This window comes from Mobula birostris, chromosome 7 (genome assembly GCF_030028105.1).
Source record: "Mobula birostris isolate sMobBir1 chromosome 7, sMobBir1.hap1, whole genome shotgun sequence".
In the NCBI taxonomy this organism is placed as follows: Eukaryota; Metazoa; Chordata; class Chondrichthyes; order Myliobatiformes; family Myliobatidae; genus Mobula; species Mobula birostris.
Window position 1 is genome coordinate 26,542,723 of NC_092376.1, and position 21,006 is coordinate 26,563,728.

Here is a 21,006-nt window from a genome sequence, read left to right on the forward strand (position 1 = left end):
AACACAGCAGTCGGTGGAGTGCTGGAACAACTCATCGAGGGTCGCTGGCAACCCCTGGCGTTCTTCAGCAAACACCTACGACCACCTGAACTCAAATACAGTGCTTTCGACCGGGAGCTATTGGCACTATACCTGGCAATCTGGCATTTCAGGTACTTCTTAGAAGGTAGGCCCTTCACCGCATTCACAGACCACAAACCGCTTACCTTTGCATTCACTAAGGTGTCCGACCCCTGGTCGCCCCGCCAGCAGCGACATCTGTCCTACATCTCCGAGAACACAACGGACATCCGGCATGTCTCTGGAAAGGACAACGCCGTGGCGGACGCACTAACCAGACCTACCATACAGGCCCTGTCCCAGGGGGTGGACTATGCAGCGCTGGCAGAGGCACAGCAGGCAGACGCTGAGATCCCCAGTTACAGGACTGCAGTCTCCGGTTTGCAGCTCCAAGACCTCCCCGTAGGCCCAGGTGAGAGAACTCTACTATGTGACGTAGCTACCGACCAACCCCACCCCGTTGTCCCAGCAGCCTGGCGCCGGCGGGTTTTCGAGTCCATTCACAACTTAGCGCACCCCTCCATCAGGACAACCGTCCGGCTGGTCGCCAACAGGTTCGTGTGGCATGGGCTTCGTAAGCAGGTCAGTGAATGGGCCAAAACGTGCATGCAGTGCCAAACGGCCAAGATGCAGCAGCACACCAAGGCTCCGACGCAGCAGTTCGAACCCACCCGCCAGAGGTTCGACCACATTCATGTGGATATCGTGGGGCCCCTGCCAGTGTCACGAGGAGCGCGGTACCTCCTAACTATGATAGACCGGTTCACCAGATGGCCAGAGGCAGTCCCGCTCAGCAACACCACCTCCGAATCCTGCGCCCGAGCACTGATCGCAACCTGGGTAGCCCGCTTCGGGGTACCGGCCCACATTACCTCCAACAGGGGCGCCCAGTTCACCTCCAGCCTGTGGTCGGCTATGGCCAGCCTTTTAGGAACACAGCTACACCACACAACTGCCTACCACCCACAGTCGAACGGACTAGTGGAGCGCTTCCACCGTCACCTGAAATCGGCTCTCATGGCCCGCCTGGAGGGGCCTAACTGGGTGGACGAACTCCCCTGGGTCCTGCTCGGAATCCGCACGGCGCCCAAGGAGGATCTACACACCTCGTCGGCTGAGTTGGTGTACGGCGCACCCCTGGTCGTCCCAGGAGAGTTCATACCAGCCCCAAGGGGGCAAGAGGAAGAATCCTGGACAGACTATGGGAGAGGCTCAGTAACCTGGCCCCCATACCCACTTCACAGCACGGACAGAGCCCGACCTGCGTACCCAAAGACCTGCAGAACTGTAAGTTTCTTTTTGTACGACGGGGCGGACACCGGGCACCGCTACAGCGGCCCTACGAGGGGCTGTTTAAGGTGATCAGGAACAACGGGTCCACGTTCGTGCTGGACATTGGGGGGAGAGAGGAGGTTTTCACGGTGGACCGACTCAAACCGGCCCATGTGGACTTGGCGCAACCAGTCCAGGCTCAGGCACCGCAGCGCAGGGGCAGACCTCCCAAACAGAGGCCGATCCAAACTGTGGACATTGGGGGAGGTATCGCCGGTTCTGGGGGGGGGGGTTATGTGGCGACCCACTTTCTGGCACACACGAACCGGTTCACAACAGCGCGCACAGGCAGAGGGCTGGCCCCGTAAAGGGCGCCAGGCCATCTTCACCAGCAGGGGGAAAATCCCGCGCGCGGAAAGGGTCTGGGAATATGTACTCCCCACAGCAATCCCGCCCAGGGAGAGCGGGAACGGGAAGGCTTTAAAGCAGGCCGCGAAGTTTGAATAAATCTCTTTCATCACAACTCTAACTCACCGACTCCGTGTGGTTATTCTAGCGCTGTGTGTAGCGCACCACTACACTATCCCTAATTTCCCTTGTCAGCCACGGGTGCACTACCTTCCCTGGTTTATCCTTTTGCCAAACTGGGATGAACAATTGTTGCAGTTCATCCATGCGATCTTTAAATGCTTGCCATTGCATATCCACCGTCAACCCTTTAAGTATCATTTGCCAGTCTATCTTAGCTAATTCACTTCTCATACCTTCAAAGTTACCCTTCTTTAAGTACAGAACCTTTGTTACTGAATTAACTATGTCACTCTCCATCTTAATGAAGAATTCCACCATATTATGGTCACCCTTATCCAAAGGGCCTCGCACTACAAGATTGCTAACTAACCCTTCCTCATTGCTCAATACCCAGTCTAGAATAGCCTGCTCTCTAGCTAGTTCCTTGACATGTTGGTTCAGAAAACTATCCCACGTACATTTCAAAAAATCCTCTTCCTCAGCACCCTTACCAATTTGGTTCACCCAATCTACATGTAGATTGAAGTCACCCATTATAACTGCTGTTCCTTTATTGCACGCATTTCTAATTTCCTGTTTAATGCCATCCCCAACCTCACCACTACTGTTAGGTGGCCTGTACACAAATCCCACCAGCGTTCTCTGACCCTTAGTGTTACGCAGCTCTACCCATATCGATTCCACATCCTTCCGGCTAATGTCCTTCCTTTCTATAGCGTTAATCTCCTCTCTAACCAGCAACGCCACCCCACCTCCTTTTCTTTCATGTCTATCCCTCCTGAATATTGAATATCCCTGAATGTTGAGCTCCCATCCTTGGTCACCCTGGAGCCATGTCTCTGTGATCCCAACTATATCATATTCATTAATAACTATCTGCACATTCAATTCCTCCACCTTGTTACGAATGCTCCTTGCATTGACACACAAAGCCTTCAGGCTTGCTTTTACAACACTCTTAGCCCTTATACAATTATGTTGAAAAGTGTCCCTTTTTGATTTTTGCCCTGGATTTGCCGGCCTGCCACTTTTACTTTTCACCTTACTACTCTTTGCTTCTACCCTCATTTTACACCCCTCTGTCTCTCTGCACTTGTTCCCATCCCCCTGCCACGTTAATTTAAATCTTCCTGAACAACAGTAGCAAACAAGCAAGACAAGAGAAATAGATCAAATGGATAGCTGGAGAATTTTTCTCAGGGCAGAAATGACTAATATGAGAGGGCATAATTTTAAGGTGATTGGAGGAAAGTTTAAGGGCGATGTCAGAGGTAGTTTCTTTTTTTTTACAGAGAGTGGAGGGTGGGTGGAATGTCCTTCTGGGTGACGGTAGAGGCAAATATATTAGGAACATTTAAGATTCTCTTAGATAGGCACATGGATGATAGAAAAAATGTCAGGCTTTGTGGGAGGGAGGGGTTAGATTGATCTTAGAGCATGGTCAAAGGCTGGCACAACTTCACAGACTGTAGGTCCTGTACTGTGCTGAAGTGCTCTATTTCCCTGGCGTACACCCAATTCAAATCAGCAAAATCATTTTTAAATGTGCAGATCTGGCATAACTTGGATCAATTTTGCTTCATTAACTGGAAACATTGACGCCAACTAATTATGACTTCTCATGAAGCTGTCTGCTCAATCATAGGTTGTAAGAGGCCCAGCTAACTAAGTTTTACAACCTTACCTTGTGGACCAATTGACCCAGTTGTGTTCTTCCAGGCTCCTGGACCTCCCTTGGCCCACAAACCTGCCACTCCTGTTCCTCCTGTATGATGACATTCCATAGCCCATTCACCAATCAAGACATAATTCTTGCATAATTCACATCATTCAGTACTTAAAGAAACAATGTTTGGGACTAAAATAACTTTCACCAGATACAAGAACCCCTAAAGGCAGTGACTCTATAATTCAATAAAATCAGAGTCTATAATGTTTAAATTTTGACTGATTTGGCAACATTCACTCTGAAGTGATGTTCTCAAAGAACTGATCAAATCAAGGTCCTGCCTTTCTGTTCAAGAGACTATCAAAATTCCATTTTGGTAGTTCTAAAGTCCAAAGTTCATCTTGGTAGCTTTCTCTAAGAAAAACAGTCAGCATCCTAGTTATTCAGAAAGCCATTGACAGGGTGTTGCACATGAGGCTGCTTAGCAACACAAGAGCCTATGGTATTACAGGAAAGATACCAGCATAGGTAGAGTGTTAGCTGATTGGCAGGAGGCAAAGAGTGGGAATAAAGGAAGCTTTTTGTGATTGGCTGCTTGTGACTCGCAGCGTTCCACAGCGGTTGGCATTGGGAACTCTTCTTTTTACATTGTATGTCAATGATTTAGATGATGGAATCGATGGTTTTGTTCAGGGTGTCAGATGTGGGAATCCTGGGAGACTTCCAGCCTCCCTGATGGCCACATCTGCGCCAGGTGCACCAAGTTGCAGCTCCTCAGAGACCGTGTTAGGGATCTGGAGCAGCAGCTTGATGACCTACTGCTTATCAGGGAAAGTGAAGAGGTGATAGACAGGAGCTACAGGGAGGTAGTCATCCCTAGGCTACAGGAGTCAGAACACTGAGTCACTGTCAAGAGAGGGAAGGGAAATGCCCGGATAGTGGAAAGCACCCCTGTGGCTGTCCCCCTCAGCAACAAATATCTTGTTCTGGATGCTGTTGAGGGGGATGACCTGACAGGGGACGCCCACGGTGACCGGGTCTCTGGCACTGAGCTTGGCGCTGTTGTGCAGGAGAGAAGGAGGGAGAAGAGAAATGTGGTAGTCATAGGGGATTCCATAGTCAGGGGAACAGACAGGAGATTCTGTGAGCCTGATAGAGATACCCGCATGGTGTGTTGCCTCCCAGGTGCCAGGGTCTCGGATCGGGTCCTGAATATTCTAAAGGGGGAGGGTGAGCAGCCAGTTGTCTTGGTACATGTTGGTACCAATGACATGGAGAGGACAAAGGAGGAGGTCCTGAAGAGAGATTTCCAGGAGTTAGGAAGGAAGCTGAGAAGCAGGACCTCCAGGGTAGTAATCTCGGGATTGCTACTTGTGCCACGTGCTAGCGAGGGCAAGAGTAGTCGGATCAGGCAGATGAATGCCTGGCTGAGAGACTGGTGTAGGGGGCAGGGCTTCAGATTCTTAGATAATTGGGATCTCTTCTGGGGAAAGTATGACCTGTTCAAAAAGGACAGGTTACGCCTGAACCCGAAGGGGACCAATATCCTGGCGGGAAAGTTTAATAGAGCTGTTAGGGAGGCTTTAAACTAATTTGGCAGGGGGATGGGAACCGGAATGATAGAGCGGAGGAAGGGGAAAACAGAAATAAATCTAAGATAGTGATCAGTAAAGATGTCAGGAAAGACAGGCAGGTGATGGGGCAAATGTGTAGCCATTGGGATGAGTTGCAGTGCAATAAAGTTGCAGTGAAGTCAAAGCAACAAGTATCAAATACTGGTCTTAAGGTGTTGTACTTAAATGCACGCAGCATAAGGAATAAGGTGGATGATCTTGTTGTACAGCTACAGATTGGCAGGTATGATATTGTGGCCATCACTGAGACCTGGCTAAAGGATGCATGTCTCTGGGAGCTGAACGTCCAAGGATACATGGTGTATCGGAAGGATAGAAAGGTAGGCAGAGGGGGAGGCGTGGCTTTATTGGTAAGAAATGATATTAAATCATTAGAAAGAGGTGATATAGGATCGGAAGGTGCAGAATCTTTATGGGTTGAGCTAAGGAATAGCAGGGGTAAAAGGACCCTGATGGCAGTTATTTATAGGCCTCCAAACAGCTGCAGGGATGTGGACTACAAATTACAACAGGAAATAGAAAAGGCTTGTCAGAAGGGCAGTGTTATGATAATTGTGGGGGATTTTAACATGCGAGTAGATTGGAAAAATCAGGTCGGCACTGGATCTCAAGAGAGAGAATCTGTAGAATGTCTGCGAGATGGCTTTTTAGAACAGCTTGTTGTTGAGCCCACTAGGGGATCGGCTGTACTGGATTGGGTATTGTGTAATGAACCGGAGGTGATTAGAGAGATTGAGGTGAAGGAACCCTTAGGAGGCAGTGATCATAACATGATTGAATTCACTGTGAAATTAGAAAAAGAGAAGCTAAATCTGATGTGTCGGTGTTTCAGTGGAGTAAAGGAAATTACAGTGGCATGAGAGAGGAACTGGCCAAAGTTGACTGGAAAGAGACACTGGCGGGAAAGATGGCAGAGCAGCAGTGGCTGGAGTTTATACGAGAAATGAGGAATGTGCAAGACAGGTATATTCCAAGAAAGAAGAAATTTTCGAGTGGAGAAAGGATGCAACCGTGGTTGACAAGAGAAATCAAAGCCAAAGTTAAAGCAAAGGAGAGGGCATAGAAGGAAGCAAAAATTAGTGGGAAGACAGAGGATTGGGAAGTTTTTAAAACCTTACAAAAGGAAACAAAGAAGGTCATTAAGAGAGAAAAGATTAACTATGAAAGGAAACTAGCAAATAATATCGAAGAGGATACTAAAAGCTTTTTCAAGTATATAAAGAGTAAAAGACAGGTGAGAGTAGATATAGGACCAATAGAAAATGATACTGGAGAAATTGTAATGGGAGATGAGGAGATGGCAGAGGAACTGAACAAGTATTTTGCATCAGTCTTCACTGAGGAAGACAGCAGGATACCGGACACTCAAGGGTGCCAGGGAAGAGAAGTGTGCGCAGTCACAATTACGTACTCAGGAAGCTGAATAGGCTAAAGGTCGATAAATCTCCTGGACCAGATGGAATGCACCCTCGTGTTCTGAAGGAAGTAGCTGTGGAGATTGCGGAGGCATTAGCGATGATCTTTCAAAAGTCGATAGATTCTGGCATGGTTCCGGAAGACTGGAAGATTGCAAATGTCACTCCACTATTTAAGAAGGGGGCAAGGAAGCAAAAAGGAAATTATAGACCTGTTAGCTTGACGTCGGTGGTTGGGAAGTTGTTGGAGTCGATTGTCAAGGATGAGGTTACAGAGTACCTGGAGGCATATGACAAGATAGGCAGAACTCAGCATGGATTCCTTAAAGGAAAATCCTGCCTGACAAACCTATTACAATTTTTTGAGGAAATTACCAGTAGGCTAGACAAGGGAGATGCAGTGGATGTTGTATATTTGGATTTTCAGAAGGCCTTTGACAAGGTGCCACACATGAGGCTACTTAACAAGATAAGAGCCCATGGAATTACAGGAAAGTTACATACGTGTATAGAGCGTTGGCTGATTGGCAGGAAACAGAGAGTGGGAATAAAGGGATCCTATTCTGGTTGGCTGCCGGTTACCAGTGGTTTTCCACAGGGATCAGTGTTGGGGCCGCTTCTTTTTACATTGTACATCAACGATTTGGATTATGGAATAGATTGCTTTGTGGCTAAGTTTGCTGACGATACGAAGATAGGTGGAGGGGCCGGTAGTGCTGAGGAAACGGAGAGTCTGCAGAGAGACTTGGATAGATTGGAAGAATGGGCAGAGAAGTGACAAATGAAGTACAATATTGGAAAGTGTATGGTTATGCACTTTGGCAGAAAAAATTAACAGGAAGACTATTATTTAAATGGGGAGAGAATTCAAAGTTCTGAGATGCAACGGGACTTGGGAGTCCTCATACAGGATACCCTTAAGATTAACCACCAGGTTGAGTTGGTGGTGAAGAAGGCGAATGCAATGTTGACATTCATTCCTAGAGGAATAGGGTATAGGAGCAGGGATGTGATGTTGAGGCTCTATAAGGCGCTGGTGAGACCTCACTTGGAGTACTGTGGGCAGTTTTGGTCTCCTTATTTAAGAAAGGATGTGCTGACGTTGGAGAGGGTACAGAGAAGATTCACTAGAACGATTCTGGGAATGAGAACGTTAACATATGAGGAACGTTTGTCTGCTCTTGGACTGTATTCCTTGGAGTTTAGAAGAATGAGGGGAGACCTCGTAGAAACATTTCGAATGTTAAAAGGCATGGACAGAGTGGATGTGGCAAAGTTGTTTCCCATGAAGGGGGAGTCCAGTACGAGAGGGCATGACTTCAGGATTGAAGGGTGCCCATTCGGAACAGAAATGCAAAGAAATCTTTTTAGCCAGAGGGTGGTGAATCTATGGAATTTGTTGCCACGGGCAGCAGTGGAGGCCAAGTCATTGGGTGTATTTAAGACAGAGATTGATAGGTATCTGAGTAGACAGGGCATCAAAGGTTATGGTGAGAAGGCGGGGCAGTGGGACTAAATAGGATAAAATGGATCAGCTCATGATAAAATGGCGGAGCAGACTCGATGGGCCAAATGGCCTACTTCTGCTCCTTTGTCTTATGGTCTTATGGTTTTGTGGCCAAGTTTGCAGATGATACGAAGATAGGTGGAGGGGCAGATAATGTTGAGGAAGCAGGGAAGCTTAGACAGATTAGGAGAATAGGCAAAGAAGTGGCAGATGGAATACAGTGTCAGGAAGTGTATGGTCATGTGATTTGGTAGAAGGAATAAAAACGAAAACTATTTTCTGAACAGGGAGAAAATTCAAAAATCTGAGGCGCAAAGGCACTTGGGAGTTCTCATGCAGGATTCCCTAAAGATAAACTTGCAAGTTGAGTTGGTGATGAGGAAGGCAAGTTCAATGTTAGCATTCATTTCAAAAGGACCAGGATATAAAAACAAGGATGTAGTGCTGAGGCTTTGTAAGGCATTGATAAGGCCTCACTTGGAGCATTTTGAGGAGTTTTGGGCACCTTATCTAGGAAAAGATCTGCTGACATTGGAGAGGGTTCAAAGGAGGTTTATGAAATGATTCTGGGATTGAAAGGCTTATCATGTGACGAGTGTTTGATGGCTCTGGGTCCGTACTCACTGGAATTTAGAAGACTGAGATGGGCTGTCATTGAAATCTATTGAATGCTGACAGGCCTGGATAGAGTGGACGTGGAGAAGATGTTTCCCATAGTGGAGGAATCTAGGACTCGAGGGCACAACCTCAGAATAGAGAGATATTCATTTAGAATGGAGATGAGGAAGAATTTCTTTAGTCAGTGGATGGTGAATCTGTGGAATTCTTTGCCACAGGCGGCTACAGAGGCTAGGTTATTGGGTGTATTTTAGGTGGAGATTCTTAAGGTCGGAGTGTGAAAGGTTGTGGGGAGAAGTCAGGAGAACGGGGTTAAAAGAGAAGGGGAAATAGCGGAGCACACTCGATGGGTGGAGCAACTTGTTTCTGTTCTTAAGTCTTATGGTCTTATCTTCCATCTTTCAGCTAACACCATCAAAAATGGATGGCTACTAAACTCATTGTTGTGCGTAGGGCCTTAATAGCCAATTACACCAATTAGCCTGCAAACCCCTACATCTTTAGAACGTAGGAGGAAACTGGAGGAAGCCCACAGGGACGTGGGCAGAATTTACAACGTCCTTCCTGACAGCAGCAGAATTGAACCTGAATCGTTGGCACCGTCGGGAAGAACGTGCAGATGCCACACAGTCAGCCCCGGAGGTTGGGATCGAACCTGGGCCAATGGAGCTACAAAGCAGCGGCTTTACTGGCTAGGCCACTTTGCTGTACCTCACATGGCAGTGTGTCTGTTGACAATCCAATACCCTCACAGTCATCACTGCAATTAGTCTATTTTCCATTTCATACTTATCTATACGATAGAATTTAAACTCCCAAGCTGCTACAGTGTCCTTGGATCCAGTTCTCCGGATTATACTAGTGCGACGGTACAGTGGTGTAGGAGATAGCGCGTTCACTTTACGGTGCCAGCGATCACCCATTGAGGTTCCATTCCTGCTGCTCTCTGTCAGGAGTTTTCACGTCCTCCCCGTAACTGTATGGATTTTGTCTGGGTGCTCCAGTCCCCCCCCCCCACTCTCTAAAGATCTACAGATTGGGGCTAGTAAGTTGCCAGCACGCTACGTTGGCACCAGAGGCGAGGCAACATGTGCAGGCTGCCCCCAGCACAATCCTTGATGATTTGTTTTGATGCAAACAACACATTTCATCGTACGTTTTGATGTCTTGTCTTCTTAAGCCTATCACCCCTACTGGGGAATAAGGCTGCCAGAACCCTGTCCTGGGCCAGTCTTTCAGGTTTTCCCAGGTGCAGCCCACCTTCGGGGTTTACCCTTCCTCTTCCAGGAATGAGGTCTTTGGAGATTCTGTTGGTGTTCCAGAGTACCTTCAGATACACTGGCCTTAAAAGCTCTGGTTTTTAACAGGATGAGGTTACTATCCCCATGCCCAACTCTCTTCCTCTTGCAGCCAGGCTTGGACCATCCATGGTGGAGTTTTGTTTTGATGGACATATGGCAAATAAAGCTCATCTTTCATTTACTATTCCAGCAATATTCCAGCCATGCTCCCATCTCATAACACAGGGCAGCACTGAGCTCATCATGGCCTTGAGCTGGCCTCCCTGCATTATTCTTACAGTCACATGAGGATATTACTGCGGAGGGCTCCCAAATGCTCCATCCTTGGTGCACCAGACTACATCATAACTGGCAACCATACCTCAGGTGCTCGAACCTAAGGGCCGACTCATAAACAAGAGATCCTGCAGAGGCTGGACCTGCTGAGTTCCTCCAGCATTTTCAAATTTAATTGTCATTCAACCATACATGGATATCCATGAATATGGCCAAAGCAAGTAGCGTTTCTCTGGGTCTAAGGTGCGAAACGCAGTACCAATAGTAACACATAGCACGAGGCACACAGAGCACATGCAAGATAGCAGTAAATATACAGTCGCATAAAAAAATATAGCCCAATTCCATGAGTGTCACACCTTGTAGACTGACGGTACATGGATGTTGTCAGCAAGAACGAGTCTGCAGACAAACGGAATCCAGTTCGTCTTTCACTGAGCGAACTCTGGTGGGAACCACAGACAGGATGGGCTAGCCCCCAACCTGTGCCAGGCTGCCTTTGGGCTCTCCCCTCCTGGGCGGCTGCAACAGGCCACCTTGCGGCACAAGGCCTAGTCCGTGCTACAACCGAGGGCACGCAGATCCCCCACTGTCAGTCTCACCGACGAAGCAGTGAACCGGACTGGCAGTATTCCACAATACCAATGTCCAACTACCCATCATCCAGGATTATTCCGATGCCCAACTGTTAAAATAGTTGAAATCCAATTAACAATGCAACCTGATGTAAATTAATTAAAACATTAATAAAAATGAAGTTACCTTAAAAAAAAACACACACACATAACACAGACCTGGACATCTCTCTTCCACCCAGGAAAGTTACCCTGACCAAACGAATGGGGTTGTAGGGGTAGAATAAAGCCAGGGATACAGAGCACATGAAGGACAGTGTACACTCTATCCGTGTACTCAGGTGGTGGGTTCAGAGGCTGGGCAATCGGTTCAGATACACTGGAATGTGACCTTCAGCTCGGACAAGAAGAAGACTCCGGCCTACAGTTCTGGCTGCCTCAGGAAAGCAGCCCGCATAACAGGCGACGTGGCAACGTAGTGGTTAGTGTAACACTATACAATGCCAGTGACTCTGGTTCATTTGCCACTGCGATCCGTAAAGAGCTTGTACGTTCTTCCTGCGACCACGTGGGTTTCCTACAGGTACCCCAGTTTCCTCCCAATTCCAAAGATGTACGGGTTTGGAGGCTAATAGCTCACATGGGTATAATTGGGTGGTGCGTGCTTGCCGGGCTGAAGTGGCCTATTACCTTGCTGTATCTCTAAATAGATAAAATCAGTAAATAATCAAATAATAATAAATAAAAATGCTTTAGCTTTTACCGCAGCTTGTGTGTGGGAAGGGTAAGAGGGACTTTGGAGGGTGAGGTTCTGCTGCTTGTCATTCATGCTTTGGGTTTTTTCCTGTTTTGTGAATGGCTGAGAAGAGTAAGAATTCCAGGATGTACATGTTCTCTGATATTAAATTAAACCATTAAACCCTCCCACCCCTGGTGTTCTCTCTTCTCCCCACTACCATCGGGTAGAAGATACTGAAGCTTCCAAATACGTACCACCAGGCTTAAAGTCAGCTTCTATTCCGTTGTTATAAAACTGACCTCTTGTATGTTAAAGATGAACTTCTGATCTCACAGCCTACCTCATCATGTCCTCTTACTTTGTAGTCCACCTGCACTTTCTCTGTAAGTGTAACACTATTACATTGGTATTACTGTCTTTTCCTTCGTAATATCTCAAAGTTTTTATGCTTTGAAACTTAACCTTAGCATAATTTGAATGGCTCGTCAAACTTAAGTTTTTCACTGCATCTAACAATAAAATAATACCTGTGAAGATACTGTAGTTTTCCTCAGAACTGCTGGCAAGCTGCATCATGTGGATACAAGACAACATTGTACCTGTAACCGCGAGCGCAGGGTGGATAATTATGTTCGCTATCCAAATACATTTAATGTTTGGATGGATAACTTTGAAGTCCGGTTGTAGAGCTGGTGGTTTTAACGTTAAGTGGATAATGGTATAATTGTATCAGCACCAGCATGAAGTTCCACTGAAAACCAATATCACAATGCAGCTCCGAAATTTATCAGGTGCCCATCATCGTATTTTTTGAAAACGCAGTAACAATGAAAGTTAGGCTGAGATACCATCCAGACACAGATAAGCTTAAAAAAATTATAAATCGCTGGTTTCATTACAAAGAGTGCCAACTTTAGATTAGTAAAAAATAATCCTTTAATTTCCATCATGATTTAACAAGTAGGAAGTTCTAGCAATATAAAAGTAAGGAGAGGTAGTGTAAATTTAGCAACACAAAGACAATGCTGTTTAACAGTCTAGTGCAGAACAGTGATGTTGGGTCTCCAGTTGACTGGAGATCTTGAAGCCATAACAGCTTCACTGACATCTAATTGGCAAAGTTATACGGTTTTAAAAACATCAAGCCTACACAGCATGAACCTGATTCACAAATCTCACAGCATTTCCCAGGTTTGTTATTACAGGGTTTTTGAACAAATACAGTGGGACACCGCTGAGTAATCCCTAATTCCCAAATGGATTAACTGATATGGAATGCACTGTACATTTCAACGTTAGTTGGAACTACATGCCATGTATACAGCCAACCACACCATAAGAATGCCTCAGAGTAAATGGCTCACATTGTTTTGCAGAACGTTTTCTCAGGTATATGGTGACCTAACAGGGAAATTGCTGTATGGAGCCCACATACATAGAGGTGGTACAACTATCATTCTCCAAGCATCAACCCTCTCTGCCTTGAACAAGTTAAGTCCTTTGTTAAATTAGCAGGCAGGGAGATCAAGGGTAACATTTTCTGGAATGTTTGATCTCTGACAAGGTCACAGTTCATCCATAACTTTACACACGTAAAATACTGGAAGAACTCATCAGGCCAGGCAGCAGCGATGGAAAAGACGAAGTTTCAGGCTGAGACTATTCATCTGAAGGGAGCTGGGAGTTGGCCATAGCAAGAGAGTTAAATCCAGGGTTAGATGCTGTCTGGCCTGCTGAGTTCCTCCAGCATTTTGTGTGTGTTGCTTTGGATTTCCAGCATCTGCAGATCTCTTTGTGTTTGGCATCCATAATTTTGCAGTCCCTCATCAGGTACGTGCCTGTACTTTGTTATGTAAGAGTGTTTTCAAAGACATGCAGGCCTAGACGTTCAGGCTTCTATCAACTGTGTAAAAGTTGATATCTTTCCACAGTGGAACGCAATTACTTCAAATCCAGGTCAAATTGCCTCACTCTGGAGATTTGACCAGTCTCTTCCGGTCATGAATCACTCCCGTGATAATATACTTTCCTTATCAGAAGCACACATCATAAAATCATTCCCCAAGAAACTCTTGGATCACAATGCCATACCCACTTTCGGGCCACATAGATTTAATAGAGCTGCTTGATCTGCGGTTGCACCACTTATACAGGGGTTCCCCTGAGAAGGCTCCCTGGTGCTGCTGGGACCTAACCAATGAAAATCCTCCTGTAGTCCTTGTCTATGCCGCTGTCACCCAGAGCAGTACATCACCCAAGATTGACCCAACCACTCACCAATCTTCAACCTCCTCCCATTTCTTAAACCTCAGCCTCTGGCCCACAAAGCATCGCTCCCCAGTCCCTAAGTCACAACTCCCTGATCACATGCTGAGGCTCCAATTCTCTGATTTGACTCTCTCCCATTCTTCCCAACTCCTCCCAACCCAGATACACTGCTGTAGAAACCAGTTATTTTCCATGTATGCACTGTACAGGGGCCTAGCACGCAAAGTTAAGTGCATACAGCTGTTCACTAGCAGTCCCTGGTTGATTTTCGTTTATTATGGAAGGCCTATAACCAAAATGGTTTTCAGCAGTCTGTGTCGTACACCTGTGGATGCCAGTTTATTTTCAGAGTACTATCCTGAAACAGGAAAATCCTCCCTGTTATTTTCCCAAAATCGCTCTGGGTCATGCGTCAATGTAGTTAGGAGTTCATAATATGCTTCTGTTCTGAGGCTCTGTGGATTGGTCATCTGGATAATGAAAGACCAGTTTGAGGAGGAGTTCATTGTTTCCTGATCTTTCAGGGGTATTGAGCTTCACCCTGCCAATAGCCCATTGCACACAGGAATAAAAAGGAGTAGGGTACCGAATCTCCATCCTAAATCAACTCAATGCTGTTCCACCACTGACCTGCTTCTTCTGTGCTAAGTCACTGAGAGAATAGTAAAGCAAGCGCTAATGTATTTTTTTAAAACATTGGGATCAGTCAGCCTTTATCAATTTTGTAGTTTCTATCCAACATTAAAATGCTATCACAAGGTTTAACATTGTCTCCTCTCTGGTGGAGAAAAAACATTGGTATTTTTCATACTGTAACCTCTTTACTCATGTCAGCATTCACTAAGTAGAATCGTGGCTCTCTACTTAGAAAATTGAATAAGCAGTAGGGCAACATGTTACAAGAGTGCACTCTAGTATTTACACTTCTCAGCAATTAACATTACTGACAGAATTCACTCGTTGTCCATGAAATACAAGTTACATGGTGTGACGATGAAATCACAAAGTGTACTCTAAATATATACACAGGTACCTGTACATACATACAAATATGTACTGAGACATAAATGATTACGTCACCAGTAACATGCAGATGGCAAGAGCAAATGTAAGTTTGTAGAGATATTGAGAGAACAAAAGATACTACACTGAGTAACTTATGATGAACAAAAGTTTCACTGCTTATTTTTTGCATTGTTACTATGTAAACAGTTTAACATTGTATTTTAAGTGGTGGTGTATATTCAGTAGACTACTATTAGTACATGCATGATCAGAATCTACTAACTAAAGATACATGGTTTTAGCACTTTGTTTTTGAATTACAAGTCCTTGAAGATTCATTCAAAATATTTACGTTGTTGTACTAAACATACCTGTATCACAGTGAAAGATAACTTCTGGCAATTTAACAAAATAATTTGGCAGGTATATATTTACATACTAAAGTTCGCACTCCCTATGTATATGGTAAACAATTAGAAGGATAAGACTTATAGTGCAATTGCATTCCTACAAATATTTAAACACAGGCTGAGGCAATATAATTTTCACACAATGAGACAAAATTCTTGAAAATGTCTTAACAATTTCCCCGTGTAAATGGGTGCATCCATTGTGGTTAATATTTTTGGATATGTGTGAATGCTCTCTTTAAGCCAGGGAGTAACACTGTACTTCAGCTGAAGATGCACACAATAAGCCAGGACTCATGTTAAATGGATGCCTTATCAGCAGCATGACACATAGTAAGTGCAGCATCGATGGGCAAGTAGTGCCTCTGGACCCAGGGCTCCCAAAGCTTTCCATACCAGGGGGTTTATTTGCATGTCATGTCTGGGTCCATTATGGGCTAACTGGCTGCAATGCAGTCAGTGACTCCTGTATTAGTAAAAGGATGGGGCAGGTGGTGATCTAGGCCTTGTTTTACTCACTTGATCCCCTATTCCAAGCTACTGATCGTCCAGCCGATTCATACAGCCAAATATCTGCTTCTTACTCACTTCAGCTGGGAGAAACTGACATGATTTTAATGTCAGCTTTAATCAGTTAAAATCACCCAATCTGTTGATTATAGAAGCAAGCAACACATCTATCCCATGTCAATCCAGATCCTGGAACACACTACAGGGTAACCTGTGCACTCAGAAGTAAAAATAGCAATTGGTAAAAAAAAAGTGAGATGCTGCAAAAACCCAAGTACAAATACAGCCATCACTAACCAGATAAAGTATCTACACACCTTTCCCACATCTTGTGATTGTTTTGCTTTTTTAAGGAGTGGAACTGTAATACAGAATGACAAATCATTACAGAAAATTAGCAAAACTTAAAAAGCTTAGAAATATATTTTGTTTTTTTATACACCTGATCCAAAACACTCATTCTTTTAAATGTGAGAGAACACTTTAGAAGACATGGAGAGATTTGTGGATCACTTGAACTCAGACTTTTAAAGTGTTTTTGATAAAGGAAACAGCTCTGCATCTTTTTGTCTTGTCCCATTTTGTTCATCTCACATCATCTCCTGTACATCAAACAAACTCAGCAAGAAAATAATGAGGCTAATTCTCTAAGTATAGCAATCAACTGGGAGGCATAAAGGCATATGTTTTTATACACAGTAACATCCTGCACAAGGCAGGAGATCGTTACATGGTCTCTGGATCATCCCTTCAGGAATGTGTAGTCAAATCAGACAGGCCTCCATATCTCTATCCTTACAAGAGCCCAGTGTCATATTACGCTAGATGTAGAAGACTAAAGAAAACCTAGTTTTGTTCTTACAAAGAAGCCAGAGTGCTAAAGATCATCTACAGTTTGCCAACATGGGATTCTACCTTTCCATCAATCAACACTGCAGACAAACTAATGCATATCCAACAGCCAGTAGCAAATACGTTTCCATGTATAACTTAGAGGTTCCACGTGGGAGGCTACTTGATGATTTGTGGCATGTCACTCCAAGCTTTCGCCTTTTTCTTAGCCAGTTCCATCCACGATGGCTGATTGGAGGAAGGGGAAACTTTATCTTTGCTGTGTTGATCTCTTCCATCCTTGTCACTAGTGTTCTGTGTCATTGCCGGTGAATGTTTATTTACTATAGGAAAAAGAAGACTTTTTTAAAAAAAATACTCTCATGCATGTGGGGAGAAATGGAATTCACATATTACACTAATTACATTAGACTTGCAATTTTACAGTGCCTTGTCTCATCTGTGAGAAACATTTTGAAACACCTCATGAAAAAGTAAATTGCTTTGACACATGGAGATGTTAGTCATGTGGGGCACGGATATGAACAGAAAGTTATGTAAATAATGTTATTTTAAATATCTTCAAAATAATTAACAGCCAAAAATCAATTTCCTTCCTCTGCATACAAATATTGTCCTATTTGGGCTTTAAATAAATTTTATAATTAGCAATTAATAGTCATAATGAAAATATACTTTGAACTATGATTTCTATTATCAAAACATTGCTCAGTTTAATTATTTTTTTCTACTTTAAGTACAGTACCCCTCTAATTAAGCTGTCACAGTCCTTCTTAATTAGTTCTACATTTATGTTCCAGTACTACTTGCTACAGGCTTAAGTGGGGCTGTTTTTTGCAGTCAATCTCCAGTCATCTGCTGAATAAATTGTGCTAAAGTTGAGAAGAGACAGAAGTTTAATGCTACAAGTCTTAAACTATTTTGGGGAGAGGTCATTTGGATGCTGGCCACTTCAAACTACCATACTGCCACATTATGTCAGTTGTACAAGGTAACAGATTAGTCTCCATCTCAATTCAGCAAATAATTGCAAGAATAGCTCGAGAATAGGAAAGGGGACAGTGCATTTGCCAATTGGCCGGCTGGTGGCGCAATGGCATCAGCGCCGGACTCCGGAGCGAAGACTCCGAAGTTCAAGTCCAAGTCGGGCCACCCACCCCAAGCACGCTTTCCATCCGTGCCGGGTTGAGCGTCGAGCTAGCCACTCGGCCATGTTAAAAAAAAAAGAGTCAAGTCAGGAACGTTCATATCGTGACCCGGTTAATCCGAAAGGAGACCAATCCTGACACCACGCGCCAGACAAGAATGGCTGACTGTCTGGTGCGACACGCTAAAAAAAAAGTGCATTTGCCAGCAGTGGGCTGCAGTTTTCACAGAGGAGTCAGAATGTTATAGATTTCTACAGTTTGCTGTGTTAGCTGTTGGACTAGGACCATGTCTGCCTGCTGGTGAGGCAGAGTGCTCTGCAATTGGTGTCTGGGCTGTAGGAGGTGAAAAATGAGACATCTGAGCTAATCTTATTTGCCTGCAGTACATCTGCTGGAGAACTGCTCTCATTGAGTTACATTGACTCCTTGACGCACAACAGGCAACACTTAACCTCTGATAGAATAGACAGCTGGTATCTTTTTGGACTGTCTAATACCAGAAGGCATGGATTTCAAGTGAGAGGGTTAAGTTCAAAGGAGTTGTGCGGACAAAATGTTTTTACACAGAGAGAGGTGGGTGCTTGGAATGTGCAGTTGGGGTAGTGGTGGTGGAGGCAAGTAAGAGAGAATTTAAAAGGCTCTCAGGTAGTAACATAACACATAGGAGCAGAATTAGGCCATTCAGCCCATCTCATCTGATCTACCACTCCATCACGGTTGACTTATTATGCGTCTCAACCCCATCCTCTTGCCTTCTTCCACGTAACCTCTAACACCTTTACTAACCAGGAACCTATCAACCTCTGCTTTAAATATACCCTGTGACTTGGCCTCCACACCCATTACAGCAATGAATTCCTCCGATTCACCACCCTCTGGCTAAATACATTGCATGCATGAATAGGTAAAGAATGAAGGGATTGTGAGGAATATTGCATAGGCAGAAGTTAGGCATTTAATTACTAGTTTAATTAGTTTAGCACTATACCGTGGGATAAAGGGCCAGTTCCTATGCTGTGTATGTTCTAGTCTTCACTTTATTGAGAACAGAATTTCCTGCTGCTTGGCCCCTAATCCTTCCCTAACCTCCCTCTTCTTCCCCTCCCTTTAAGAATCAAAGAACCAACCCTTTAACCAAACATTTGCTTATCCCTTCGTATCTCATAGAGTCATAGAGCACTATGACACAGAAACACACCGTTTGACCCATTTAGTCTGAGCCAAACTATTAAACTGCCTAATCCAATTGACCTGCATCTGGACCATACCCCTCCCATCCATGTACCTATCCAAACTTCTCTTAAATGTTAAAATCAAACTCTCATCCTCCACTTCAGCTGGCGGCCTGTTCAACTGTCTCACCACTCTCTGAGTGAAGAAGTTCCCCCTCATGTTCTCCATAAAGCACACCATTCTCCCTTAATCATGACCCCTATACTTCTAGTCTCACTAAACTTCAGTGAAAAAAGCCTGCTTGCATTTACCCAGTCTATACCCCTCGTGATTTTGCATGCCTTTATCAAATCTCCTCTCAATCCCCTATGCTCCCGGGAATAAAGTCCTAACTTATTCAATCTTTAATATACATCGTTACCTACCTCTGCTTATAGAAGAAGTTCCTTGATGGAAATTTCTACAATTAATGTACCAAAAGAACAAAAAAGTCATTGCCTTTGTTCATACCTGTCACAGGACTGGTTTTAGGAGAAGTTTTCTTCTGAGGTTCTGACACAGATGCCTTTATTTCCAAACTGTAATCTTGGGTAGGCTTGCTAATGGTCGATGACTTAGGGTGGGTGCTTTTAGATTCAATGGGTGCATTCGTGGCATCCTGAGAAGAAAAAGAACAGTGTAATTTGCAAGTACAGTTTACAATTTTGCAAGGCAACATCACTGTACAAGTTAAGCATGAAAGCAGGAATGCATTCCAGTACAAGGCCAATGAAGGCAACATCACTAACTATTACTAATGAAAATCTCAAGACTGTAGTAAACAAATACCACATTTATGATTTTAGCTGTAATAATATATCAATGTGCTAGAACTGACTAATCGTGTGACTTAATACCATCTTCAACTCAAAGAAATGCAGAAGGAAATTGAATGTTTGGCAATATAATTCTGATTTTTCACTATCAGATTTATTATCCTGATACACGACATAGAATCTATTGTTTTGCAGCAGCGGTGTAGTGCAGAGACATAAAATCTATTAATTAGAAAATTAAATAATAATGCAAAGGAAGGACGAGGTAGTGTTCAAAAATATGACAGCAGAGGGGATAAAGTTGTTCCTAAGTCGTTGAGTGTCAGTCTTCAGGCTCCAATATTTCTCCCTAGTAACCAGAGGACATGTCCTGATGGTAAGGGTCCCTTAATAATGGATGCTCCCTTCTTAAGGCACTCACTCTTGAAGATCTCTTCAATATTAGGGAGTTTTGTACTCATAAGCCTCTTCAATTCTATGCATTGGAGTCTCCATACCAGGCTGTGATACATCAATCAGAATGCTCCCCAACCTACATCTATGTGAAATTTGCATGTGGTGACATACCAAATAACCTCAAACTCTTAATGAAGTAGAGCTACCAACGTGCCTTCTTTGTGATTGCATCGGCGTGTTGGGCCCAGGATAGAGCCTCTGAGACGCTAACATGCAGGAACCTGAAACTGCTCACTCTTTCCACTGCTGATTGCTCAATGTGTTTTCCTGCCCTGAAGTCCAATATCAGTTCCTGACTCTTTACTGATGTTGAGTGCAAGGTTGTTATTGTACGCCACCCAGATAGCCAATCCATCTCACTCCTCTGCACCTCATTCCCCCAAGAACAGTGATGTCATTGGCAAATTTATAGATGGCAGTTGAGCTGTGTGTGTGTGTGTGTGTGTGTGTGTGTGTGTGTGTGTGTGTGTGTGTGTGTGTGTGTGTGTGTGTGTGTGTGAGAGAGAGAGAGAGAGAGAGAGAGAGAGAGAGAGAGAGAGAGAGAGAGAGAGAGAGAGAGAGAGAAGGAGGAAGAAGAGGAAGAGGAAGAGGAGGAGGAGAGAGAGAAAGAGAGAGAGAGACACTAAGCACACATCGTAAGAGCATCTGTTGATAGTGAGGAGGAGATACTATTATGGAGCCACAGTGACCGTGGTCTCCTGGTAATGAAGTCGAGGATCCAGTTGCAGAAGGAGGTACAGAGGCCCAAGTTTTGAAGTCGAGGGAATGATGG

At 44.5% G+C, this 21,006-nt stretch overlaps 1 protein-coding gene across 4 annotated transcripts in view; it reads right to left on the minus strand.

Moving 5' to 3' along the window:
- Positions 1 to 12,537: 12,537 nt before the first annotated feature.
- The window catches only part of LOC140200061 (CRACD-like protein), a 202,602-nt gene continuing 194,133 nt past the window's right edge, over positions 12,538 to 21,006 (minus strand). For all 4 annotated transcript variants that reach the window (XM_072262767.1, XM_072262769.1, XM_072262766.1 and 1 more), the window contains 2 exons: positions 19,474 to 19,621; positions 12,538 to 16,965 (listed from right to left, as the gene is read on the minus strand). In XM_072262767.1, the coding sequence (XP_072118868.1) occupies positions 16,802 to 16,965; positions 19,474 to 19,621 (312 nt within the window). In that variant the 3' untranslated portion in view covers positions 12,538 to 16,801. The remainder of the gene's footprint in view (positions 16,966 to 19,473; positions 19,622 to 21,006) is intronic.